This window comes from Paroedura picta, chromosome 11 (genome assembly GCF_049243985.1).
Source record: "Paroedura picta isolate Pp20150507F chromosome 11, Ppicta_v3.0, whole genome shotgun sequence".
In the NCBI taxonomy this organism is placed as follows: domain Eukaryota; kingdom Metazoa; phylum Chordata; class Lepidosauria; order Squamata; family Gekkonidae; genus Paroedura; species Paroedura picta.
In genome coordinates, this window is record NC_135379.1 from 65783488 (window position 1) to 65811085 (window position 27598).

The 27598-nt window shown below is 48.7% G+C and overlaps 3 protein-coding genes and 1 long non-coding RNA gene across 6 annotated transcripts in view; 2 read left to right on the forward strand and 2 right to left on the reverse strand.

Annotated features, from left to right (window-relative positions):
- Nucleotides 1-328, reverse strand: part of LOC143821052 (uncharacterized) — a 34636-nt gene extending 34308 nt beyond the window's left edge. Inside the window, exon 1 of the mRNA XM_077304626.1 lies at nucleotides 173-328. Within this exon, the coding sequence (XP_077160741.1) occupies nucleotides 173-232 (60 nt within the window). The 5' untranslated portion in view covers nucleotides 233-328. The remainder of the gene's footprint in view (nucleotides 1-172) is intronic.
- MSANTD3 (Myb/SANT DNA binding domain containing 3) lies at nucleotides 250-14144 on the forward strand. Of its 3 annotated transcripts, none has more exons than XM_077304640.1 (3): nucleotides 250-354; nucleotides 2311-2760; nucleotides 8557-14144. In XM_077304640.1, exons 2-3 carry the CDS (start codon nucleotides 2343-2345, stop codon nucleotides 8964-8966), a joined length of 828 nt encoding a protein of 275 aa, XP_077160755.1. In that variant the 5' UTR covers nucleotides 250-354; nucleotides 2311-2342; the 3' UTR covers nucleotides 8967-14144. The 3 variants fall into 3 exon arrangements, with proteins under 3 accessions (XP_077160755.1, XP_077160753.1, XP_077160752.1); XM_077304638.1 differs by having other exon boundaries at nucleotides 334-443; XM_077304637.1 differs by lacking the exon at nucleotides 250-354 and adding an exon at nucleotides 613-960.
- Nucleotides 14145-15104: 960 nt separating this feature from the next.
- On the reverse strand, nucleotides 15105-27522 carry LOC143821061 (uncharacterized). Its single transcript, XR_013225651.1, has 4 exons — nucleotides 27238-27522; nucleotides 23966-24038; nucleotides 22875-22927; nucleotides 15105-15161 (listed from the first exon to the last, which is right to left on the reverse strand). It is a non-coding gene; the product is annotated as an uncharacterized LOC143821061 (long non-coding RNA).
- AHRR (aryl hydrocarbon receptor repressor) overlaps nucleotides 21415-27598 on the forward strand; it is a 78786-nt gene continuing 72602 nt past the window's right edge. The window contains exon 1 of the mRNA XM_077304629.1: nucleotides 21415-21567. The gene's annotated coding sequence lies outside the window, so the exon portion shown is untranslated. The remainder of the gene's footprint in view (nucleotides 21568-27598) is intronic.

The following is a 27598-nucleotide window of genomic DNA, read 5'->3' on the forward strand; positions in this document are numbered from 1 at the left end:
CTTTGGCCACTCCTGCCTCGTCAGTACCTCCATGTCCAAGGGCAGTATACCTTTGGACAATGAATGGGGGGGGGGGGATGGACCATGGCCCACGGGACCGGCCGCCCCTCTCCGGCTCCCGCGACCACACGGGGGGGGGGGGCTCCTAAATCTCCCCCTCCCCCCTCCTCACCAACGCCGCTCGCGCGTCTCCACCGCCGTCCGCCGCCACCGCCACAGCCGAGATGCGCATGCGCAAGAGGCGGGTCCCCCTTTCCCCCGGGACGGCCGTTCAGGCGGCTGCAAAGCCCGGCCTGGATTCCCGCCGCGAAGAGGGAGCAGGCGGCGGTCGGCGCCCTTCCGGCCCGGGCCCATGTGAGCTTCCGCGTGGGGGCCTCTTGCGGGGCAGGGCGCGTCCTGCGCACAGCAGCCCCGCCCGCAGCGAGACTCGGCCGGCCTGGCAGGTGCCCCTGGAAGCCCCTCGGGCCCTGCTGAAGGGGGGGGGCGGGACATGCTCTGCTCGGCGCGCCTCGTGGGGGCTCGGCAGGGCGGCGACCCGCGCTCCAGGCCGGGATCTGGGGGCAGCCGCGGGGCGGGGCGGGGCGGGGCGGGGCGGCCCCGCATTGTTGAGGGCGTCCAGAGCGCAGGCGCGGCGGCGCTGCCGGGGCCTGGGAGGGAGGCGCCCTTGGTCGGCCGGGCCCGCATGTCGCGCTCTGGGGCGAGCAGCAGCGGCGGGGCCCGGGGAGGCGCGTCCTGTGCCTGCGCTCGTCTGCGGGAGGCCTGGCGCTGCAGGGCGGCCGGGGTGCCTACCCCCCCCTCCCTCCCCCCTCTCCTCACCGCCAGCCCTGCGAGGGAGGCCAGGCGGCGGGTGGTGCGTGCCCCGGGCGGGATCCGCACTCGGGTCTGTCAGAGGCTGCCGTTTATTGAGCGCGGTGCTGCCTCCAAGATGGAGGGCGCCATTGAGCCCCGCTTGTGACTAAGGTTAGTCCTTGGGGCATTAGAGGGCTTGGGGCCGCCATGGCCACACCTGAGGGGAAGTGATGGGAGAGGGTTTTGTGTCCTGCGGGTTAAGATCCGGCTGCTGCCTCCGCGCACTCCTGGGCATGGGGCACTCGTGGATTAACCTCGTGCTTTGCCATCGGTCGAGGGAGGGACTGTGGCCTCGTGCTTAGGCCATTTCCCTTCATAGAGTCATATAGTTGGAAGGGATCTCCAGGGTCACCTAGTCTAACCCCCGCACGATGCATGCAGACGGTCCCATGCTCAATCCACAGCATCTGCAGTTAAAGGGACCAGATATTAGGCGATGAGGAAGACCACTGCCTGAGACCGTGGAGGGCTGCTGCTAGACCGAGTTGACCGTACTAACGGATGGACTCCAGTTGGGAAATGCCTGGAGATCTTCGGGGTGGAGGCTGAGGAAGGCAGGTTTTGGAGAGAGGCTGATGCCATGCAGTCCACCTTCTAAAGCACCTGTTTTCTACAGCTGAATGGATCTCTGTCATCGAGACCAGCTGTGATCTCAGTCACCAGCCACCTTCTGCAGGACACAAGAAAGAAATTTCCAAGCTGGCGATGGCAAAAACTTTATTCAAACAATAGAACGAGAAAATCTCGTTTTCGTATTTTATTTCATCAGTGCACTTATTTCTTAATAGGTTTTTCTTCAGGGAGACTGAAGAACACACTACCTTATATTTAATACTTTATATTTCATATATTTTATAAGCCATATAACTTGGGTCTATTAATATCAAAAGTTCATAAAGGTCATTTATGGACCTTTGATATTAAAAAAACAATTAAGAAATAGGTTCACTGACAAAGTAAAATACGAAAACGAGGTTTTGTACCTAGGAACTTGACCTATTTGAATAAAGTTTTTGCCATTGCCAGCTTGGAAATTTCTTTCTTGTCTACTCATCTTCGGCTGACGGATCATCTTTGCTTCTACCTTCTGCAGTATGGCAGCTCTATGGGGTGATTCGGTATACGGCAGCTTCACATGTCCACTCGGAACAAAACACAAGATGCTTTGGAAAAATTTCATGGTGGTATGTGATGGTTAAGAGCGGCAGCCTTTAATCTGGAAAATTGGGTTGGATTCCCCACTCCTCCACGTGAAGGGTGACCTGGGGCTAGTTACAGTTCTCTTGGAAATGTTCTTGCAGAGCAGGTCTGTTAGAGCTCTCTGAGCCACACCTACCTCAAAGGGTATCTATTGTGGGGATTGGAAGGTGTTTGTAAGCTGCTTACAAAGTGAGGCTATAAAGGGAGAAAAACCCAGCTCTCTTGTTCTTATCTCTAAGAGACCTCCTTTGGTTTCCCTAGGTTCTCCTGGCACCCTGGAGAAACGACAGAAAATGCAAAACAACGAAGTGATCAAGCCGGCCAAATACTTCTCCGAAGTGGAGAAGAGCGTGCTGCTTGCGCTGGTTGAAAAATACAAATATGTCCTGGAATGCAAAAAAAGTGATGCCCGGACCATTGCGCTCAAGCAGCGGACATGGCAGGCCTTGGCACACGAATACAATTCCCAGCCCAGTGTTTCACTGCGAGACTTCAAGCAGTTGAAGAAATGCTGGGAGAACATCAAGGCACGGACCAAGAAAATCATGTCCCATGACAGACGGGATAAGGTCAAACGGAGTCTAAGCCCGCTGATCAGCAATCATGCCCTTGGGAAGGAGAAGCTGTCCAGCATGGTGCCGGAGCAAGTGTACTTCTTGCAGAGCCCGACAGAGGAAGATTCGGAATACCAGCCGGAGACGTCCAGCCAAGGTACGGTGCTGTCCTAGAGGCAAGCAAACGGTGCTTGTTGGTCTTGGCATTCCAGAAGCTGGCAGAAATCCTCTGTAAGCTGTTCACCTCTTCTTCCGAAGCTGGCTTCAGAGTTGTTGGGTCTAGGCAGCTTCAGAAAGAGGATCACAAAGAGCTGGAAGAGACCAAAAAGAGCCGTCCAGTCCCTCACCAACTCTGGGTTTTTGACTTACTCTCGGGGTCGTTGTCTTACAGAGGTGAAATACTTTGGGAAAATATTGGGAAATATTTGGTGATTTTTTTTTTGGGGGGGGGGAGTAAACCCTGGGATCTCAGCAGGGTATAATGTCTAATGTCGTAGAGTTCAGCCTCCAAACGGGCCCTTCGATTTTGGTCCTTTGGAGATAGCAGGAGCTCTTCCGGTGCCAGCTGGAGGGTAGCAGCCCCAAGAGGGCTGATGGAGGGAATGGCATAGGAAAGGGAAGGGCCAAAGGAGAAGGGGAATGGGCACACAGGGATATATGGCTAACAGGGTAGGGGGGCTGCTGAAAGGAAAGAGGAGAGGTAAACATTTTCCTGACTTTAAAAAAAGAAGAAAAATCAGGAAGGAAGGAGAAGAATGCTAGTTTTGTTGCTATAGTTTTTGAAAACAGCTTTATTTATTTACTTATTTATTTATCATGCTTATATACTGCCCTCCCCAGAGGCTCAGGGCGGTTTACATAATAACAAGGAACAATACATAAAACGGTCTATAAAAACATGTGAATAACCTTATAATAACAACTAATAGTTGTAACCAGATAACAGTGTAACAGTACAATATAACAATACAACAATGTAACAGTAGAATCATAGGAATCATAGAGTTGGAAGGGGCCATACAGGCGATCTGGTCCAACCCCCTGCTCAACACAGGATTAGCCCTAGCATCCTAAAGCACCCAAGAAAAGTGTGTATCCAGCCTTTGCTTGAAGACTGCCAGTGAGGGGGAGTTCACCACCTCCTTAGGCAGCCTATTCCACTGCTGAACTACTCTGACTGTGAAAAACTTTTTCCTGATATCTAGCCTATATCGTTGTACTTTAAGTTTAAACCCATTACTGCGTGTCCTCTCCTCTGCAGCCAGCAGAAACCGCATCCTGCCCTCCTCCATGACCGTTTATGCACTGGAGGTTTCATGCCAGGCTGCAGACAGGAGTTTTAGTTGTGGCAGGTTGCCCCACCTCTTCCTGCACCCACACGGGGGAGCATTTGGCCCAGTGCTCCTCATCTGCCCCTGATTTGTGCTCCTGCATGGGATATGGGGCAGTGAAGTTCCCAGTGCGTAAACGGTCCATGTGACAACCTTTCAAATACTTAAAGAGGGCTTTCATGTCCCCTCTCAACCTCCTTTTCTCCAGGCTGAACATTCCCAAGTCCCTCAACCTATCTTCATAGGGCTTGGTCCCTTGGCCCCAGATCATCTTCGTCACTCTCCTCTGTACCCTTTCAATTTTATCTACATCCTTCTTGAAGTGAGGCCTCCAGAACTGCACACAGTACTCCAGGTGTGGTCTGACCAGTGCCGTATACAATGGGACTATGACATCTTGTGATTTTGATGTGATACAGCCCCAAATGGCATTTGCCTTTTTTACCGCTGCATCACACTGCCTGCTCATGTTTAGTTTACAATCCACAAGTACCCCAAGGTCTCGTTCACACACAGTGCTACCTAGAAGCATATCCCCCATCCAGTAGGCATGCTTTTCATTTTTCTGACCCTGATGCAGAACTTTACACTTATCTTTATTAAATTGCATCTTGTTCTCATTTGCCCATTTTTCCATTGTGTTCAGATCTCGTTGAACTCTGTCTCTATGTTCCGGAGTGTTTGCCAGTCCTCCCAATTTGGTGTCATCTGCAAACTTGATGAGTAGTCCCTCCACCCCCTCATCTAGTCTAGATCATTAATAAATACGTTAAAAAGTACCGGGCCAAGCACCGAGCCCTGAGGTACCCCGCTACTCACCTCTCTCCAGTCTGATGAAACACATTGACAACAACTCTTTGAGTGCGGTTCTCTAACCAATTCCCTATCCACCTAACTATCTGAAAATCCAGATTGCAGTCCTTCAATTTATCCATCAGAACATCATGGGGAACCTTGTCAAAAGTTTTACTAAAATCCAAGTAAATAACATCAACCGAATTTCCCCGATCCAGCAAACCTGTTACTTGGTCAAAAAAGGAAACTAGGTTGGTCTGGCAGGACCTGTTGGAGACAAATCCATGCTGACTTCCTTGGATCACCAAATTGACCTCCAGATGTTTGGAGATCGCTCCCTTTAATATCTGCTCCATTATCTTCCCCACAACAGAGGTCAGACTCACTGTGGTCTGAAGTTTCCCGGGTCATCCTTCCTCCCATTTTGAAGATCGTAATAATGTTTGCTCTCTTCCAGTCCTCCGGGACATGTCCAGTCCTTAAAGAGGTCCCGAAGATGATGGACAAGGGTTCTGCAAGTTCTCTGGAAAGTTCTTTGAGCACTCTCAGGTGCATTTCATCTGGTCCAAGGGATTTGAACTCATCCAGTGCAGCTAAATGCCTCTTGACAACATCTCTGTCCATGTTAACCTGCCACCCAGTCACTATCCCTTGGCTACTGCAATCTCCAGATGTGCCTAAACCCTTTGATCTGTGGGAAAAAACAGATGTAAAATAGGCACTGAGCCTTTCTGCTTTCTCTGCATCCTCCGTTAGAGTTTGTCCATCTGCACCCAACAGTGGGCCTATTGCCTCCTTTACTTTACGTTTGCTCCTCACATAACTGAAAAATCTTTTCTTGTTACAATGGGCTTCCCTGGCCAATCTTAGCTCACTCTCAGCTTTGGCCTTTCTGATGATTGATCTACACTGCCTAGTAACCTGTAGGTACTCTTCTTTAGAGCTCTGTCCTTCCCTCCATTTCCTGAACATTTTCCTTTTCTTTCTTAGTTCCTCTTGAAGTTCTCTGTTCATCCAAATAGGCTTCTTAGAGCTCCTGCAGTGTTTTCGTCTTTCTGGGATAGTCATTGATTGAGCATGCAATAGCTCTTGTTTGAGTAGCGCCCACTCTTCACATGCTCCCTTCCCTTCCAGCATTCTCGTCCATGGTATGACACTCATCATGTCTCTGAGTTTATTAAAGTTTGCCCTACAAAAATCCAACATCCGCGTCTGGCTACAAGCTTCCTTGGCTCCCCATCTCAAAAGGAATTCTATGAGGACATGGTCACTTCCCCCTAGGGTCCCCACCTCCTTCACCTCATCCACCAACTCTTGCCTGTTGGTCAGTATTAAGCCCAGTATGGCTGAACCTCTAGTGGGTTCATCTACCATTTGATAAATGAAATTGTCAGCCAGGCAGGTCAGAAAGTTGCATGGCTGAGGACGCTTCGCAGAGTTTGTTTCCCAGCACACATCTGGGAAATTGAAGTCACCCATGATGACAAGGTCCTGCCGCTTGGATATTTTCTCAAGCTGCTCACAAAGTGCAGCATCCACATCCTCTCGTTGGTCAGGCGGTCGGCAGCAGACACCAACCACCACTCTGTTTGTTTTCCCCTCGCTTATTTTCACCCAGATGCTTTCCACTGTAGATATGCTCTCCTTCACTAGAATTTCCTGACAGGTAAGCCCTTTCCAGGAGCCTCTTGTGGCGCAGAGTGGTAAGGCAGCTGTCTGACAGCTTTGCCCATGAGGCTGGGAGTTCAATCCCAGCAGCCGGCTCAAGGTTGACTCAGCCTTCCATCCTTCCGAGGTCGGTAAAATGAGGACCCAGCTTGCTGGGGGGTAAATGGTAATGACTGGGGAAGGCACTGGCAAACCACCCCGTATTGAGTCTGCCAAGAAAACGCTAGAGGGCGTCACCCCAAGGGTCAGACATGACTCAGTGCTTGCACAGGGGATACCTTTACCTTTAAGCCCTTTCCTCACATACAGTGCCACTCCTCCACCTCTTCGACATACAGTGCCCCTCCTCCACCTCTTCGTACAAACAGATCCGGGGCTTATTGGTGGAATTCTGAGGGGGGGCGGAGGGAGCAGGGGCCCTTCGGTCGCTGTTGATTACGTCTGGTCTCAGCCGAATGCCTGGCGGAAGAGCTCCTTTTTGCAGGCCCTGCGGAACTATTTAGGGCCCTGATCTCCTCCGGGAACTCGTTCCACCAGGTGGGGGCCAGAACAGAGAATGCTCTGGCCCTGGTTGAGACCAGGCGGTCTTCTTTAGGGCCAGGGACCATTAGCCGGTTGGTGGCGGAGGAGTGCACAGCTCTTTTGGGGGCATAGGCGGGGAGACAGTCCCTCAGGTACACTGGGCCCTGACCGCATATGGCTTTGGAGGTAATTACCAGAACCTTTAGTCTGATCTGGAATTCAACTGGTAACCATTGCAGCTGGTGGAGAATAAGCCGGATGTGAGACCTCCATGCTGTTGCTGTGAGGATCCTGGCGGCTGCATTTTGAACCAGCTGTAGTTTCCGGGTCAGGGCTAAGGGCAGGCCTGCGTAAAGCAAGGTACAAAAGTCCAGACTAGAGGTGACCGTCGCATGGATCACTGTGGCTAGGTGTTCCGGGGCCAGGTAGGGCGCTAGTAGTTTGGCTTGGCGGAGATGGTAGAATGCCAGCTGCGCTACCTTTGTGATTTGGGCTTCCATTGTGAGCTTATTACATTGTCTCCTGAGTATTTGCATCCCTGTATTTTCATGTATATCTCATTGGGGTTTCTAATTTTGCAGATGTCTCTTTATAACAGTAGTTCTCAACCTTCCTAATGCCGTGACCCTTTAATACAGTTCCTCATGTTATGGTGATCCCCAACCATAAAATTATGCAAGGGTTCTTTCACAGAAATTAAACTGAAACTGACCAATGGCGTTCATGATTGTATTCGTAAATTGTTTTTTTCCTCGGGGTTTCTCAGTTCAGTTCTGCCTTTTGTCCCACCATGCTGATCTCCCTCTTTTCCTCTACTCCAGGCGGACGAACGCTCTATCTCACTCTAACCCGCAGGCTGTTGTCTGGAGGCCGCCCCCCCCCCCAGCCAAGCTGCCATGCCGTGACCCCTATGAAAGGGGTCCCAACCCCAGGTTGAGAACCACTGCTCTATAATTACATTTTAAAATTTGTGTGTATCTCCAGAGCAAGGATTCCCAACCTGAGGTTGTGTTTTCCCATCCAAGTCCTAAAAGATATGACCCTGCTTAGCTTCTGAGATCTTACAAGGTCAGGCTAGTCTACTTCCCAAGCAAAGGCAATATTGCCACCTGGTGGTATGTTGAAGCAGCATGCGATGCAGACAGGAGTTCCCATTCCGTATTCCGTTGGAAGAAAAATTCAAAAGCACAAGCTGCACTATACCTTTGAATAAGGCCAACCAAAATGACATGGACTGATGTTTGAGCTCCTGGTTCTTCTTCAGAGGCAGACAGTGGCACACCACCTCTGCCCATTTCTTGCCCTGACCTGGATATCTCAGGTTAGCCCAGTTGCATTAGATCAAAGAAGCATCGCAGCCGTGGACTTCTTTGGTGGCCTCCCATTCCGAGTACTCGCCATGAACAACCCTGCTTGGCTTCTGAGATCTGCTGAGGTTGGGCTAGCCTGGACCATCCAGGTCAGCGCCGTTCTTGTCTGCCTATTGTGTATTTTACCCATCAGTCCACTTGTTGCCCATTCTTTTCTTGGGTGGGGGGAATGCATAGAAGAAGAAAAGGAGTTGGTTTTTATACCCAGCTTTTCACTACCCAAAGAAGGCAGCAGCTTCCTGTGATTCTCTCTTTGCCTTTCCCCAGAGCCTTTCACCGTCATCAACAGAGAACTGTGTGAGGAAGAGAAAGATCTCATTCACTACCAGGTCTGTGAAGGCACTTCGCAGTCTGAGCCCTCTTGCTCCGCCGTCCGACTCGCGGGCAGTAAGAACTTCCGCAGCAAGGCCGTTCAGGAGAGCGACCTGAAGAAGATGCACGAGGAGGAGCATCACCAGCAGATGTCCATCTTGCAGCTGCAGCTGATCCAGATGAACGAGGTGCACGTGGCCAAGATCCAGCAGATCGAGCGGGAGTGCGAGATGGCGGAAGAGGAGCACCGCATTAAGATGGAAGTGCTCAACAAGAAAAAAATGTACTGGGAGCGGAAGCTCCAGACAGTTACCAAGGAGTGGCCCGTTTCTTCTTTTAACAGACCCTTCCCCAATTCCCCCTAGAGAATCTGGCACTGCCGTGTCGATCGGATCGAGCCTGCGGGGGTTCTTCACAAAGAGGGGGAGGGGGGGTTGGGGAAGCTGGATTTATATGTGTGGTGTGGACGGCTGTGGACAGACAGTAAGGGGAAGTTTTTAAAAACAGTGGTGTCTAGTTTAAAAGAAGTTCTGTTTCTTCCGTGGGGGAAACCGTGGGGATCCTCTCTGTCAGGCTTTCCATCTGTTTTGCTCACAGCCGAGTGGGGCCCTAAGCAGGTGTGCAGTTGGGCTTTGAATTCTCTGTTTGTTGGCACAAAAAGCTCGAGGATCCCCCTTGATTTTAAAAGGACAAGCTTGATCTCACCACAGTCGTCTATGAAGCACCCAGCCACATCGCTGAGTGGGGAGGAGTCTTGAATAGGGACGTTCCCAATAACTTTCCTGGTGCCCATCAGGTATGTTTAGAGAGTGGGTAGGACCAGGTTGGGCATTTGCCCAGTGGAACTTCTGACTGGCCAGCAGAGATGTGATTGTCTCGGTAGATTAAAATAATGTGATGCGCCCCAAACGTCTGCCCCCACAGTGTTAGTCCCAGACTCTCACTCCTCTTTCCCATTTTATTCCCTTTAGTATTCCTCCTCCTCCTCCTCCTCCTCTCCCCCTGCACTTGGCCTCCCTCTCTGTCAGCGTGGCTCAGCCTCTTGTGGTTGCACCCCCACCCCCGTGTCCACATTCCAAAGGTGCCCACAGGCTCTAAAAACGTGGGGACCTCTTTTCCCTTCAGGAGAAGTCAGTTGAAGGTGAAGGAAATGGCATTCCAGGTTTTGATCACAGCAGGGGAGCTGTTGCGTGGTTGGCTTTCTGCTCAACCCCAGCTGCCGGCTATGTAGAGAAAATTAATCGTATCTCTGCTTGTTGTTTGTTTGGTTTGGCCGTCTAGAATCAGGGCATTAGATTATCTGCCAGCCATGGACAAAACTCTTTCCAGTCTTTCTTTGGAGTAGCGAAAAATCAAAAACTGAACATGGGAGGGTCTGCATATGAGTATGCATCATGTTTTCCTGTGTCTGAACCACATCAGCCTGCAAGAATGGGGTTTGAAGAGAGCCAATCCTCTTCCATTAGAAAATACTCCCTGCTTGTGGAAAACTAGTATGTCAGGAGAAGTGCAGAACATTTGGGGGAGTGTGGAGAGGCACACGGTCCTGTCGACTACCTCAGTGAGAAACCAGGCTTTCATGCAGGAACATGCAGGGCTGCCCAGGGAGGGGATAGATGGGGTGTTTGCTCAGCAGGAGTCCTGATTGGCTGTGTAGATTAAAAGGCATCCCATTAAACAGAAGTTTTGCTTGAAGTGTCAGAGCGCTCCTGTTAGAGTTTGTATAGATCCTTGCTTCATCCTTTGTGGTTCACGTTGCCTCCTGTGGCAGCCATGTCATGATTGTGCCCATGGCCCTCTGTGAGAAATCCAAAGGTGCCAGGCTCAAAAAGGTCGGGGACCTCTGCTTTAGCATGTTCAATGCCAAATAATTGGTTACTTGGTTAAATTCTGTACATTTTGCCCTTGGAGGGTCTCTTTCTCTGTACCAATGTGTCGCCTTCTTGGCACAGCGATGACCTTTGTGCCCCTTTCTGTAGGAGGAGCCGTTCAGGAAAGGACTGAAGTAATAAGCACCACCTTGCGTGTAGGGACGGATCAGGTGTCCAAGGCAACATGCTGCTTTTACAGATGCACCTGCCTGCAAGAGTAGGGCTGCATGGGGCAGAGGCACTGCAGGGCACACATTCCGGGGAGCACTTTCCCACAAGTGCACAGAGGCCCTGCATGAAGGCAGCCTAGGAGAGACCAGATGGGGTGGCAAGAAGGAAAAAGGGTCCCTTCCAAATTGTAGGACAAAACAGGAGAACGTAGTCAGATTGTTAACAAACCAATCACAGAATGTCCATGACTACTTCATGCGCACAATTATGATGAATAGGATTTGCATTAGCAATATATTCCCCCACCACCACCCAAAAAAAAGTGAGGGAATAATCCTCTGCTTTTGGGGCTTCTCCGTGTGGCTCCTCTCTGGATTGTGTTCTTGCGAATTTCCAGACAGGATGTAACAAATAGAGGGGCTTTTCCTTCCTGTTTATAGTCATGATAGCAGAAGCTCATCTTGAGAGGGGGGGGGCGGGCGGGCAGCCTATTTGCTTCAGGCTCGTGCTGAAACACCACAGTAAATTGCCCCCCTGCACAATTGAACCACATTTTCCCCATCGTGTAGCTCAAGAGCGGCAGAACAGTTTTCCTCCCTTTCAGGGCAAGGCAACAAGTACAGAGAGGGTATCCTAAGCCCCGTTTGGTGTCCCAAGTCTCTGACAGCCCTTTCACATATGCTGGATGCTATGATTTTGTTGTCGTGAACATCCTGCTCTCACAGAGAGGAGGGAGAAACCTAGGGCTTGTTCTTTGTTTTGTGTTTTGAGCCCCCTGCCTTCTTGTGCCTTGCATTTGTTTGCCCCAAATTATTTTGGAGATTTTTAATTGACTTGTTTAAATGCTCAGCTCACTGCTGTCATGAGTCATAGATTAATGAAGACCATTTGCGTAACTGTTTTTTAGGGAAGATCTGTATGTTGCTGCATACTTTCTTTGAATGTCCCTTGTGCGTGACTCCCAGGAATTGATTTCTAAAGCACGATTTGGACAAGATTGCCTTTTTAAACTCACAGCAAAATAATGCTGCTCCTGTTGCTGTTTGGGGGGGATTTAAAAATTCAAAGATTATTTACATGACTGCGCAAAATATGTGATCAAAGGAGCTTTGATCAGAAGAAAGGAAAAGAGGAGAGGAGGTGGGCTTCAGTTCAGGCACCATCCTTCGGATCCAAATTTGTGGCTCCAGGCACAGCCCCTGGAGTGTCCACCGTTGGAACAGCAGCCTAGAAACTGCTGTTGGGGAAGTGACAGTGCTTTTTGCATCTGCTTTTAAAAATGGGAGACCCCCCCCCTCTCAGTTTCATCCTCAAGCATTTCAGGAAGGGGGGAAGAAGCCTTCTGAATGGCTTCCTTCCCTGGGAGAACCTATCTTGCTCCTTATTTTTTTGCTTGGGAATTCCCCAGCTTAGAAAGATGCAAAACCTATTAGAGTTTAATTCTTAATGTGCAAAAAGACAATTGAGGCTCCTTTGGCTCAGTTAAATCCAAGGAACATGCTTCTCATGCCTCCTCATCCGACTAGCCTGTGGGACCTTCAGTATATGTCAGAGAAACTATACTGTGGTTTTATTAGTTGGTTTTGAACACCACCCTTGCCCATGGCATCCCTCAGTAGGGGAGGGGATGTTGCTCTGTGTTAGAGCATCTGCTTGGCCTGCAGAAGGTCTCAGGTTCAAACTCCAACTAAGGATTAGGAAGCAGATGATGGGAAAGACCCCTGCCTGAGACCCGGAAGAGCTGCTGCCAGTCTGAATAGACAGTAGGGATTTTGATGGACCCAGGGTCTGGTTCTGTATTTTGTGTATTGTGCTTTTGTGTATTCACAAGATACGACTTGATTTGTGCTTGAGGAGCATTATGGCATACCAAGGCTACTTTGCTTTCTATGCTGCATTTAGCCCAGCTACACCTTTCGCCCTTTCCCCTCCTAAAGACAACAGTCCAGATTATGCTTGGCCTATAAAGACCCAAGCTTGGTAGCAGAAACTACAACAGGATCTCGGTTCCAGCCCAAATGTTCTTTCAGTGGAAGTCCTTGTAGAAGGACTTGATTACGACTTACCTAAGAGGAGGATGAATTGTGGCACTTAACCCTGATTCCAAATGCAGTGTCTGAAAATGGGCACTTTCTGGCCAGCACTGAATTTTATATACCCTCAAGATTGCAACTATTGGGGTTTCTAGTTTGAAATGGAAGACTGGCCCTGAATTAAATCTGAACAGTCCCACCAATAGCAGGATTATGCCCTAGTAAATGGCTTCTGAACTGTCAACTGAATTGAATTGTTATGTACTATAGGGCCTCTGGGCTCCAAACAAATTGGAGCACAAGCAGTACTAGAACTGCTTGTAGCCTAGTTTCTTTATCGCCCTCTGCATACTATCTGTGTAGTACTGCACTCCTCTAAATGTAAGGAATGCCCCTAAAAGGTGCAGGGTATTGGGTTTCAGTACCTGTCTAACTAGAACAAAATGTTTAAATCTTTGAACAGTGCTCTCTTTTCCTGTTTCCTGGCATGAAACACTGCTTGAACACCAGTACCTACTTTAAAAATTCTTTACTGTTTGGTAGGGTTCTATAGGTAAACAAATAGCTCATAGGTCCGCATGAGCTCAATGTAGGAGTACACAAAGGTGATCCCTGCACTCCCTTGTATCTTTCATTCTTGGGTGCCCCTTTTCGGAGAAACTTTTAAAAATATATTTGGGGACCAAACACTTGGAATCATATCCTTTTTGTAAAAAAATTCCTTAACATTCCTTATCTAACATGGGGACAAGATATATCACTGCCAGCTAAGCAGCGTTTGTTATCTTGGAGGTGCTAAGTCAGGGATAGCCACACTGGCTGTTCAGATGTCCATGGACTATAATAACCATGCATGAAAGGGGTTCATGGTAACTGTAGTCCATGGACATCTGGACAGCCACATTATGGCGATCCCTGCTCTAAATGATGGAAGGTGGAGATGGAGGAATCACTTTTTGCAGATGGAGGAATCACTTTTTTAAAAAGTTGCTGCCATGTTTCTGCACGTAGACATAGATCACCTCTTCAGATTCAGTACCAAAGCTGCTTCGGCTTCTTGCAGACTTACTATCTAAATCACATGGTGGAAAATGCTAAATCTTTATCCCGCCTCCCAATGCAAGGTTTCACCCTTTGGCTTAGAGAACGGGGTCCTTTACCGTCACATGGTTGTATTTAAGGCGTTAGAGGATCTTTGTTACCCATTTCATTTCACAAGACGGAATTGTTTGATGCAAGGACTGTTCAATAATATTTATTTATTTTGCATTAAGATGGAGACTAAAGTCAAGCAAAGAGTTTGTAATGAGGATTACTCGCTAGGCGTACTTTTTTAGTGCCTTGTCTATTGTACAATGTGTAATCAAAATGAAGGATTTCTGATAAAAATGTATCCAAATATTGCTAGTAGAAGAAAAATCTATATGCCCATGGTTGGTACCAATAAATCCTGAGTTATTAATCTTGACCCCCCCCCCCCCGCTTTCAAAAACTGTGTTCCGGTGTTGGGTTGGCATTGGGGGTGGGGGTCCATCCATATTGGGTCATGTACCTGAAGTGCTTCAGGGGCAGCAAAATTGTGACTAAGACAGATGGATGGTGAATGGCTTCAAATGGAGTTAAAGAAAGTCTTAGAAGTTTTTAAAAGCCTTATTGGTGGATGCGTATACTGGAGTGATATTTGTGAAGGTTCCATCCCCAGCCTGTTCCATCCTTATCCTTCAGTGAACATGGCAAGGAAATATCAGCCCATCTCCCCACCATGGGAGAGGAGAAGCAAGAAATCTGCTGTAGAACTTGCCACACCCTGAGAAAGAGCTATTTTTTGCGCCCAGCTTTTTATTACCTGAAGGAGCCTCAAAGCGGCTCACTATTGCCTACCCTTCTTCTCTCCACAATAGACAGCCTGTGAGGCAGGTTGGTCTGAGAGAGCTCTGAGAGAACTATGACTGACCCAAACTAACCCAGCAGGTCTCAGTTATCTTAATGCCTTCCCTTCCTCTCCCCACAAGACACACCCTGTGAGGTAGGTGAGGCTCAGAGAGCTCTGAGAGAACTGTAAATAGTCCAAAGGTCACCTAGCCAGCTTTACGTGGAGGAGTGGAGAATCAAATCCAGTTCTCCAGATTAGAGGACACCACACCCAACCACTTCACCAAGCTGGCTCCTGCTGTTTATCACTGGTTGTTTTCTCATTCAACCTATTTTCTGTTCTGGCCATGAAATTCAGTTTCAAAAGCCGTGTTCTCCCACATGCCTCCTTTTCTCTTTGTCCTGAATTAGATCCTCAGCCCTACCACAGCCTCACCACTTGAACAACCACTGGTTACTCACCAAGAGGGGTCCTCCTCAGGGGTCAGGAGGAAAGCTGGATGGGTGTTTCCCATCTCTCTTTGAGGGAGGCAGGTAATTTGCATATTTTGCCTTTCGGTGGGAAACGCCCCTCTCCAACCAGTCGACACTTCCGGAGCATCGTCTCTTCTCACTGAACATAGAATCATAGAGTTGGAAGGGGCCATACAGGTCATCTAGTCCAACCCCCTGCTCAACGCAGGATCGGCCCTAAGCATCCTAAAGCATCCAAGAAAAGTGTGTATCCAACCTTTGCCTGAAGACTGCCAGTGAGGGGGAGCTCACCACCTCCTTAGGCAGCCTATTCCACTGCTGAACTACTCTGACTGAAAAATTTTTTCCTGATATCTAGCCTATATCGTTGTACTTGAAGTTTAAACCCATTACTGCGTGTCCTCTCCTCTGCAGCCAGCAGAAACAGCATCCTGCCCTCCTCCAAGTGACAACCTTTCAAATACTTAAAGAGGGCTATCATGTCCCCTCTCAACCTCCTTTTCTCCAGGATGAACATTCCCAAGCCCCTCAATCTTCAAAAAAGGGAGGAAGGATGACCCGGGAAACTACAGACCAGTGAGTCTGACCTCTGTTGTGGGGAAGATAATGGAACAGATATTAAAGGGAGCGATCTGCAAACATCTGGAGGACAATTTGGTGATCCAAGGAAGTCAGCATGGATTTGTCTCCAACAGGTCCTGTCAGACCAACCTGGTTTCCTTTTTTGACCAAGTGACAGGTTTGCTGGATCGTGGAAATACGGTTGGTGTCATTTAGTTGGATTTTACTATGTGATTTTCTTGTTTAATGGGACTTCTTGAAAGTAAGGATGGCACAGCCAGAAGCTGGAGGGAGAGGCAATCTTGTTTTAATATAATAGTTCACAATTTTAAAAGGAAAGTCTGTGAAGGTATCAGTTGGAAAGATGGGGTGAGAGCATGTTTGGCTAACTCAATGCTATCATTTTGTTCGTCTGCCTAAGTAAGGCCTAAAAGGTTTTCCTCCCAGTCCTCCTAAAATGGAACTCAAACAAGCAATATAAAAATTTCCTCTAGGGTTACCAACTCTGGTTTGGAGAATTTCTGAAACTTTCCCGGAAGGGCCTCAGTCTTTGCCACAAAGTCCACCTTCCAAAGCAGCCGTTTTCCCCAAGGAAACTGATCTATAAGTCTGGGAATCTGTTATAATTCCAGGAGATCTCTAGGCCTCGCCGAGATGTTGAAAACAAAACAATCCTGAAGAGGGGCAGAATAAAGGACAATAAATGGAAAAAATACTATTCTTGTCTGGTTTTCCTTTTTTCTCTAATTTATTTGTAGTCTTCACAAAGGGCTGCCAGAGGTAACTTCTGCTTTCAAAATATTTTCCCCAGATGCCAAAGACTGTTCAATAAAGTAATAAGACAAAAGTAAACCCAAAGGTAAGAACTCTTAACCATTAGGCTCTTAAATAAAGTTGAAAGAGCCATCTGGGTGGTGCTGTCCGGGTCTCCCCTCTGATGTCCGGGTCTGTCCGGGCCTAGGAATCCAGAGGCAGCAGGCCAATCTGGATTGGGCCGGCCCCTAGAGCACCCGCCTCCATCAGGTGAGTGCCAGCTGCTCACCCAGCCTCCGCAGGGACGCCAGCGGATGCACCTGCTCCCGCCCCATCCACATACGCCAACACGAGGAGCAGATGACGCCCACGGCCCTCCACGCTGCCACAAGAATACCCGCTCGGGAGGATGCCCTGTCTCCTCCGATCTCCCTCTGTCCGCTCCCTGCCTTAACTGCCCCCGCCGCCACGACCTCGCCAAGGCTGCCACCCCCAGGTAAGCCTCTGTCCCTGCGCGCCCGCTATCTATTCTCCGTCCCTCCAGCGGCCTGGCTCCCACCTCCAGCTGCCCGGCCGCCGCTGTATTTTTCCTACTGCAGGCCTTAAAGGTAGTATCTTTAAACGTCTTGCGGCGGCCCGTGGGGAACCGCAGACTAAATAAAATAGTAAGGCCTTGTGGGGAGGAGTTAGGGCGGGACCCGTCCGGGATAAAAACTCGGAGAGGGCCAATGAGGAGCCGCGAAGCTCGGGGGCCAAGCGTAGCGCGCCTCCCTATTGGCTACTTGGCCCGCCCCGGACTCCCTGCCCGTGCTCCGTCGCCATATGCTTCACTGCAGGCAAAGGAGCAGCAAAGCATTTGCGGGCAGCGGAGCATCGACTCGGCTACACATGCCCCCGCCGCCCTGCGTCCTCCACGGGTGACAGGCCTGCTTGCCACGCTGCTTGCCATCTCTGCGACCTCCGCCGCCACAGCTGACGCCACGCCGGTCGCTCCCGCCACCCGCCAAACCGTCGGCACCAGCCGCCACGCCCGCACGGAGCCGCCGACTGCTGCCGTCGCCCGTGCCGCCGCCCTAAAACAGGTCTGCCGCGACGCGACACGCAATCGCCGCCCCACACACGCAATCACCCCACCGGAGGCCTCCGAAGCCTTCCCGCCCAGACTACCTTCTCTAGCGGCCATTTTATTTCACGATAAAATGGGCTTTCTTTCTAGTAATAATATATATTAATACCAGTGGTAATACTGAAATGAATCACTCTCCTAGAGGTTGGCAACAGTATAGTCTGTCTAGGTAGGCCAGCCACCAGGTGGGACCTGGGGAAACCTTGGAATTAATGCTCAAGATGAGACTACAGAGATAATAGCAATACTAATAACTTTTATTTATAGCCCACCCTTCTGAACGTTCGGGGCGGGTACAGCATACAGGTAAAACTTTAAAATAATCAATGTACACTGTCAACCCCTCTAAAATACCTACATGGGGGAGTCCTCTAGAAAGGAGCCGATTTTCTAATTTCTCCTTCTCCAAGCGGTGAGGCCAACTGTTTGGTGGGTGTTATTGTGGGCCTCGACCATAAGCCCGGTGGAACACCTACATCTTGCAGGCCCTGCGGAAATTATTAAGGTCCCACAGGGCCCCAATCTTTCCCGGGAGCTCATTCCACCGGGCTCCCCTGCAGAAAATTGATGTTTTGAAGGGTGGACTGTAAGGCATTCTACCCCACTGACTGATGTCTCTGTCCTCCACAGGCTCCATCCACAAATCTCCAGGCGTTTCCCAACCTGGATCTGGCAACCCAACCTCCCCATCACCCACCGCTAGCCAGGTGGGACCCGGTAACCCTAATCTGGAAGGAAAGTTTTCACTTATAGGTGCCAGAGAAAAATCTTTAGGCCTGGGTTCCAAATATGTCTCAGGCAAAATGACAAGATAATGAATCAAATAATTAATTAATTAGACAGAACCTAAACAGTTCCGCAGGGCCTGCAAAGGGGAGCTCCTCTGCCAGGCATTTGGTTGAGGTCGGCCCAAACCATCGCTTCCAAATGGCCCCCAAGCCCCTCCTACTACGACTGCTACCAGTCTGCCCAACCCTCAGAGATGAGCTGAGTCTCTTTTGAAGTTCCATCATTCTCTAATGTTGTTGTTATCATGCTAAGGTTATTGCTGTTATCACATGTAACAACATGTGTTATCACACATGTTATCACATGTATCAACATGTGTTAACACAACATGTGCTATCACATGTAACAACATGTAACAACCATATGTTATCTGTATCTTTTTCCTGTTTCCTGTAAACCGCCTCCGGGGAAGGGGGTATATAAATATAAATAAATAATCTGGTTGAGACCGCTATATAGAATAGAATCGCCTTATGTTTAGTCAAGTTATACCTCAAGCAAATATGAAATTATTCTTCACAAAATGGGTTTAAGCCATTTTTCAGTGTGTCTCAATTGACCCAAATTTGTAATGGTTTGACTCCTTGTTGTGCACTACAACAACCTGTGTAACAAACAACAGAAATGACTGCTACTCTATGTGTAACTTAAGTGGTGCATAATGAGTACGCCAGAATTTGGTTCAAGAGAGGGCCAGGAATGTGACTCAGCCATGGTTATTTTGCTCAAACACTTGAGTAAGAAAAAAAAGTTCACATAAACACACACAGGAAATTCGCTTAAATTGGAATACATTTTTTAAAACAATGGTAAGAAGCGCAAATAATTGAAGTTAATTGTAAAAACGGTTGTGTTACAGTAAGTCACTCAGGAAGTAAAGTGTTTACACATATAACTGTGCAACTGCATACATACACAGCTAATTAATACGAAGGCACTAAATCCTAGTAAATGGAAGAAGAAAATGCCTACATTCTCCACAGTGGAATGAGAGGATTCATGGTTTATCTGTTTTAATTCCTGTATTGGCCCTAACTGGTCACATCGCTGCAGATGGTTTCACTGCGGGGGTCAGGCAGCCTACAGGCTCCCAGGTCTTCATTTTCCCCTTTCAGAGTTTCTGGATGTTTAGGAAAGGGCAAGTTCTCTGGCATGGCTATCAACAATACAAATCCAAATGAGTCTCCTTGTACGTTCCATATAACTGGAGCGAGTGTAATTGTAGTGGTTGAACCATGACTGGAGAAAGCCAGTAGTTCAGTTCTGTCTCCTTTCCTGCCGTGAATTTCACTGGCTTCCTTGGGTCTGTCAGACTCTTCCAGCTATAGATTATATTAAATTTCTATATTTACTACATGGCAGAGTTGCACACGGGAACCATATAATAATATAAAATATGTAACCAAGCTGATACAACGGGTGTGCAATCCCCCTGAATACTGATATATAAATTTTCCATCCATTCAATTGCATCTGGGGAGAGTTCAAAGAACTCTTTCAGTTTAGCCTACCTCATAAGATTGTTGTGCGTCCACACAAGGGAACAGAGTGTAATATATGCCACACAGAACAAGATAAAGTGTCCTAGATAGAGGCATCACACAGCATTTAGCAGAACACACAACGTTAAATTTTAACTGTGTTGTTTATTATATTTAGGGCCATTCTGCACAGCGTTAATGTTGCTGAAGTGTTACCATTGTGCAACGCTATTTATTTTTCGTTATTCATGACGTCGTACACAATCTGCAACACTCCTGCAACACTCCTGCAAAATTTGCTTTGTGGATTCCCAAAAGTGGATTCCCCCTAAAAAAAACCGCTACACTCTTGAGAACAACGTGCAACACATCCGAAAAAGACATGTGTGTTCTCAGTATAGCGGTAGCAAGCATGTCCCTCCCTAATCTCTCGCACCCGAGCTTCCAGCCTCGAGATCGCTATTTTCCCCCCTTAAACAGGCAAAAGCAATGAATAAGCGATGCTTCTTTGGCTGACATCCCTCCACAAGCAATTGACGGTAAAGTTTCCAAGCACAATACAGCCCCCCGTTTGACACTGCCCATAATTTCAGGAAGAAATGGCCCGGGGGGGGAGGATTTTTTTTTTTTTACTTTAAGAGCGTGTAAACGATTAAGCGGCAGCTCCTTCACCAGCGAAAAAAGTCTTTTTGATACATCGAATGAACGAATGTGTGTTACTCCTGGTGTTTTCAGGTTTTTAAAAAACAGTTTTTAAAGGGAAGCATGAACACAACAGTTAATTGGCTGTTCTGTTTGATTGACAGCCAGGGGTGGGAGGGAGAGCAGAAAAATATTGTCTCCTTTGTTGTGATTTCGACAAGACCAGAACCTTGTGCGTTACGAGAACCGCCCTAGTGGGAGAGCCTTTTTTCGATAGAAACGGCTGTGTGCTGCTGCTTTTGATTGCAGCGCTTTTCAATAGATTTAGCAGCATTGCCCGTTGTGCGGAATGGCCCTGCATTTGTACCTTGCCTTTCTCCCCAATAGGGACCCAAAGCTTCTTGCGTCCTTCTTCTCACCTACATTTTATCCTCACAACAACCTTGCAGGGTAGGTGAGACTGAGAGTGCGTGATGAATGGGAGGAGACACTGGTCCAAGCTGTGGGCTTCACTGGTGGCTTCTTTTCTGGCAGAGCCAGTGTGCTAGAAAGCGCCACAGCGCTCTACGTGTCTTTTTCGGATGTGTTGCACGTTGTTCCGGCGTTTTTTAAAGAGGAATCTCAGGTTCGGACCCCCACTTTGCCAGGGCGGGCTGCTGAATGGCCTTGGATGGAGTCTGGGGGTTTGGCGAGGCCAGCGGGCAGCCCCGTCGCGCGCCCCGAGCCCTGCGGAGCAGCCCTTTCCCCCGGGCGGACCGATTTCTGTCGCCTGGAGAGGAGTGGCGATCCCATAGGGTCTCCCGCCGCCACCTGGTGGCTGGCAACCGCAGCGCCACCCCCTCCCCCCTCCCCCCGCCGCGCTGAGCCGGGAGCAGAAGTGCGCCCCGTCCGCCCTGGGCTCCTGCCTGCCTGCCGAGCCAGCCCTGCGCGGGATTCGCACCCGGGGCGCCCCCTCCCCTCCCCCCCGTGGGGGCCGCTCTCTCTCCGGCGCGCCCTCTGGCGGCCCCCGGGTGTGGCGGCAGGCGGCGCGCATCGCGTGCGAACGGGCAGGGAGGCTCCGCGGGTGTCTCCCGCGCCCTCCTCGCCCGCCCGCCCGCCAGACGCGCAGCGCGCAGCCTCCGCTCCCTCCCTCCGTCCGCTCCGCTCCTCCGTCCGCTGCCCGTCCGGGCTCGTCGCGTCGCGTGCCGGCGCCGGTGAGTGGGACTCGGGGCGCTGAGCGGCTCCCGCAGGGGCTTCCTGGGCACCGCGCAGGGGGAGGGGGGGGCGGCCACGACCTCGCGCTCTCCGTCCGTTTCGGGTGAAGGCGGCGCGGGGCCCCGGGGGTGCGGCCCGTTGCAGAGGGCAGGTGGGATCCCGCGGAGAACTGCGGCAGGTTGCGCGCCGAGACGGTCTGCGACTAGACCGGCGGCTTCATGGCCCCCCTTCCTCTGCCCCCAAAGGGGCTCTGAAGGCAGAAGTGGCGGGTCGCTCACGGTGGCGTTTTTCCCTCCCTGACTTGCGCTGTTCAGCCATCCTTAGTTTAGGATCGCCGCTGTGGAGATGCAGAAGGCTTTCCCCGGAACTTCTTCGTTTAGAAAGAAGCCGCAGAGCCTCCACTGTTTGCTGATAGTTTACATAGATATTAAAAAAGAAATAAGGAAGTACTCTTTTTATTGCATTTTCTCTCTCTTTCTTTACAACAATATGAAAAGCTCCTTTGCAGACTCTGTCCTAACCCTAAAAGATTGCAACGTACCACAGGGATATTTGCTCCCTAATATTTGCATGGTTTTATTATTTATGAATTATTTATATTTATTATGAATCTATTTACTTTTCAAGAGGCATAATGTGGTTCTGTTGAATTTCAAGAGAAAACAAAACTGGGGGGAGGGGGAGGCGTTTCGTTCACTTAAAAATGCTATTGCTAATAACATTACTTTAAGGACAGATCCAGATGGTGCTGGACAGGTGCTGCTGGACTCTGATTTTATAAAATTTCTTTTCAGCTCCAGGTAAGGTGGGGGAAAAACAATTCTTGATGAATTTATTGCCGAGTAATTGCCCTTCTCTAAATCCCAATCAGTTTGGCCAAACTTACACACAAGCAAGTGCCATAGGATTGGGCCCATACGGTCACAAGGGAGATACGACTGAGCAAAAGCATGAAGTGTAGCTGAATTAGTTGAATGGATCTCTGTAGAATTAAACTTCAAATACATTACTTTGAAATATTTCCTAAGCTACTTCCGTGGCCTTATGGGCATGTCATTCAAAAATAGGCCAGATATTCCAAATATGGAATACAGAGTCCTTCTTTCTCTCTTTGCATCTGAAAGAGTAACACTTTTTTGAAAATGATCATATCCATACAGCTGTGCTTATAAGTCTGATGACCCGTTTTCTTGCTTTTATGCTGTTAACTCACTAAAATTAGCCAAAAGGAAGAGAACCCTGAATGTAAGGTGACCGTCCTAAACATTTTATACACACACATACACAAAATGATTATTGCACATACTGGTAACTTTCATGTGAAAGGAAGATGACTCTCTTTGTTTCTTGACAATGTATCTAGGAAAAAAATAGTATTTTTAGGTAAATGCGGTATATATTTTAGTGTGCAGCTATTTAGTGAAGGTTTCCTTCAGCTAAATATTGCCAGCACACAGTTTGTCCCTTGGCGGATTGCCTGGCCTCTGTATGAGTCGGAGGCATCCAAGTGTTTGTTTCCAGCCGTTGGTCAACAGTAGATCAGACAACTTTGCAGGGGATGACTAACAGGCATGCAATTAAAGCAAATTAACCAGTTCATAATACCAAAATACTGCTATTCAAGTTTTTAGTCATAAACATTTTTTAAAAAGCAAATATAAAAGCCCCCCCCATCAGTTAAACTGGGTTTTAAATGTCCTGTTCCACTTTGGCCCTGATCTGGATGGCCCAGGCTGGCCCGATCTCGGAAGCTTAGCTGGGTCAGCCCTGGCTGGGAGCCCCCCAAGGAAGTCCAGGGTGGCCACAGGCAATGGCCAACCGCCTCGGAACATCTTTTGCCTTAACCTATAAGGGGTTGGCATCAGTCAGCTGTGACTTGTCACCACCAACAACAAATTCCACTTTGATCAGTCTGCCCCATCATATCTGCCATGGAGCCTTGAACATGGTAGAGGATTCTGGGATTCTTGCATTCCCAGGTCGTGTGGGGTCCCAGCCGGGTGTCAGGAAACTGTTTAAGGGTACACTATTCTCCCAGGACCGACTACTGGAAAAGATTGGCAGTAGTAAACAAGCTACTTTCCAGGGATGCGCTTCTGAGCTTCTCATCAAAGGACTTTCCGTCCTCATTATCAGTTCCTGAGAACCCCACAAAGATCCTCGGAACATCATTTTAAAATCTCTGTTCTGTTGTACAAAAGAAGTTACTTGCTGGTATGAAAGAATTCAGGAGAAAACAATTGAGCGCTTGATTGTACAGCGATTCCCGACTACAGGCATCTCTCAAGAACAGGACTGGGGTTGTGGATCTTTGCAGAATCTGTTCTCAAAAGGTTTTGTCGGTCATTCTCCTAGCCCTCTGGATTTTAGCAGTTTAACTGCTTGTTCAGAGGTTACCTGGCAGCAGTAGTCCCTTCCGCTGTGGGTAAATCGGACGGTGTAAGCTCTGTTGAACAGCAGGTCTAGATCACTAAGGAAACAGCAAAAGAGAAGAAACAAACTCAACCCAAAATACTCCACTTGCATCAAGAGGGCCAAGCTACAACAAATGGGGAAAAAACAAATGTTTATTATAGTCCGTGCATATGTAAAATTAAAGACTTTAGGTATACAAATATCAGCCTGTACAATTTACAAGCATTCCTAGGGAATGAGTAAATCCTACGAACTGCACGAAACCAAACGTGTTTCGGCTTCCACAGCCTTCCTCAGGGGTCAAAAATACAGTAAACATCCAGAACACACATTCAGAAAGCATTATATATTTTCCACAACCAGGTGTTATTCTCTGAAATTAAAAAAAGGAAATAAAACCCAAATTATTTTGGTTGAAATTGACATTATTATACTAAATTCTTTCATAAAATTAGTGTTTTATGAGAGTTAAGAATTATTTTGCCCCCTTTGCTGCATGGTTCTGTATATGTGTGCTCTGCATATTTGACCACTGAGGAAGTCTGTAGAGGCCGAAACGCATCTGGTTTTTTTTTGTGTGGTTTGCAGGACATATTCATCCACTAACAATGCTTGCAAGTTGTTCCGTCTGATATTAAAAAGGGATTTGTGGGTTTGGAGAAATCAGAAGCTAGATCAGAATAGGCTGGCAGGACTGTGCCTCCCTGCAGAGAACCTTTTCAGGACAAAGTTGAAGCATGCATGTCTGCTACCTAGAATGCCATCGGCACCATTTTGTGGGACACAAGACCTCTTTATTTTTCAGACTTATAATAGTCCTTGCAAGTGATATCATCGTGTGTGGTATAATTATTGGTCTCTCTTTATGTAAGTCATCAGGATAAATGTTGCATAAATATATTCAAGAAAAGGGCCCTTGGAACAATTAAAACAGACTCCCCCAGTATGGGTTTTTGTGTGCATAGTTCCCTGTGTGTGAATATAGGGAAATTAATACGCTCGTGTGTTTGTGGGGGTTTTTTGTCTCTGTGTGTTGGAAAGCCAGATTTGTCATCTACTTTTTGATGTGTCAGAATGCACCGAAATGTAGTTTTGCATGGCTATCCCAAAATAACTATATATAGAAAATCTTTTTAATAGCACAAAGATATTGTAAGAATTAACTCCTGTGCTAGAAAGAGTGCGCACAAAATATCTGATATGGTAAGGTCTAAAATTAGCAACTTGGAGACGATGTGCTTGCAGACCGAGCAAAGCAGGAAAATAAAAGGAGGGGAAAGACCCCACTGGAAATCTTGTAAATTCTGAGAAAGCGTCTGAGCAATGGAGGATTGCAGGGGTGGACTACGTGTCCCACCTCTGTAGCACCCTACCTGGGGATGTGGGCATTATTTACGACAGCATGCTCATGGTGGGTGGGGAAAGTAAGCCACAGTTTTTAAACAGTTCAAACTGGGGCTGAGCACTTTCGAAAGCAGTCCTGGGGCTTATCCCCACAGCAAGGTAAAACCTATTTGTAGGGTGTGGCAAAAATGGGAGGGGATGGGTAGGGGCTTCTGCTTAGGCAGAAGTTAAGAAAGCCAATTGGAAGTGGCCCCAGCTTAGAAGATGCTTTAACTGTGGAGGGACAGGCCACTTGCGGGCCGCCTGTCCCCGCCTGTTACAAGCAGAAACCTCCAAACGTGCTCCAAAAACACCAGCTACCCAAAGGGTGCAAGAGGAAGAAGTGACTGTAAATGGGGGCTGCTTGTTCCTGTGGCACGGCTGGGGCTGTGCAGAACCAGTTCTACCCTGTGACATTTGGCCAAGGTCTCCTTAGTGGCCATTATTCAGTGATCATGGTAATGTGCAGCCAAACCGTAGAAGGGAGGTAAGGAGGGGAGGAAAATTCTGCAGACAGCTCTCTGCCAGGGGGGGGGAGGGGGAGGGGGGAGGAGGAGAAATTGCTCAGGTTAGTGCAGGAGAAGGGGGAGCCAAGTGACCCAGGAGGAGGAGGGCCGGCCAGCCCATCTCCAAGACGGAGCTAGGGATCTTCCGAGAGGGGGAAGGGTCCAGTTCCAGCCCGGTGCAGCAGCAGGAGGCTGTGGGTCTTCCTTGTGAGGAAGAGGATCTATCTTGCTTCGGCGAGATGCAGACTGAGGAGACACGGGTAGAGGGTGAAGCTATCGCCAGAGTTCTTGAGGGCAGCGTGGCCAATGTTAGCTCAGGGGAGCAAATAACTGAATGCTTAGAGCAGGCTTTCTCATCCCTTTTACTGTCGAGAAACCCCTGAAACATTCTTCAGGCTTTGAGAAGCCCCCGAAGTGGTGCGATCGTGCAGAATGTGGTTGGGAAGCAGAGTTGTGGACAGACCCACCCAGGCCCCCTCCCCTCCCCACCCCCTCCAGGCCCATCATTGGTGTGTTTTTTTTTTGGGGGGGGGAGGGTGGGTAGACCTGACCTGATAAATGTTTAACACATTTAAGTCATACATAAAAAAATAACTCCCAGTCACTTGGGAAACTTTTCCAGGGCTGTCAGCATAACTCTGTAGACCCAGCATCCTCCCTTTTGAACCTCTTTTCCATTCAGAGCTGCTGGGCCACTCTGTCCTCATCTGCCCCCCAAGGGCCCAGGCGCTCCACAGGAGTGGAAAAGCCATCCCCTTTTTTGTCCCCATCTGAAGGCCAGCAGGTGAATGGAGGTGGAAATGGGGCAAGATGGAAACTGGGTAAGCAGGGTAGATAAATTATCTCAATATCCATATGAAGAGGAATAGCCAACAGGTTTCCAACTTTGGAGATTTAGGGGTATAATTTGGGGGAGAGCTGGGTTTGGCGATCTGTAACAATCCCAGTGACCGCCTGGAGGTTGGCAACCCTAATAGCCGAACACAAACGTCTCTTGCTGGGTCTAGGAGGGGAAAACAGCTCTTTCTTCAGTCTTGACATGAGCTGGTGCCTAACCCTGCATGTTTACCTTGGGCTTGAGCACTAAATTCCCCTTTCCCTTCCATGCTTAACATCCTCTCCACTGTGCCAACAGTTTTACCCACTGTTTTGAGCTTATTCCCACCCACGCAAGGATACCAGATGATATAAAACTCTGATCCAAATATTCTCCCCCCCCCCAAAAAAAAAAAAAAAAATATATATATATGTAGAGATAAGGCAATAAAGGATCTCTTGATAATTTCTGGTGTCTCTTCTTCCTTCCCTGAATTAGTTTTTCAAAAATGACATAGAATACTACTTCTGCAGAGGTGTATTCCTTACCTGCTTTTACATTGTAAAGGTAAAGGTAAAGGTATCCCGTGTGCAAGCACTGAGTCATGTCTGACCCTTGGGGTGACGCCCTCTAGCGTTTTCATGGCAGACTCAATACGGGGTGGTTTGCCAGTGCCTTCCCCAGTCATGACCGTTTACCCCCCAGCAGCAAGCTGGGTACTCATTTTACCGACCTCGGAAGGATGGAAGGCTGAGTCAACCTTGAGCCGGCTGCTGGGATCGAACTCCCAGCCTCATGGACAGACAGCTTCAGACAGCATTTCTGCTGCTTACCACTCTGCGCCACAAGAGGCTCTTTTACATTGTAGCCCCTTAAAATGGCTGTTGGTTGAGTTACTGTTGGCTGTGT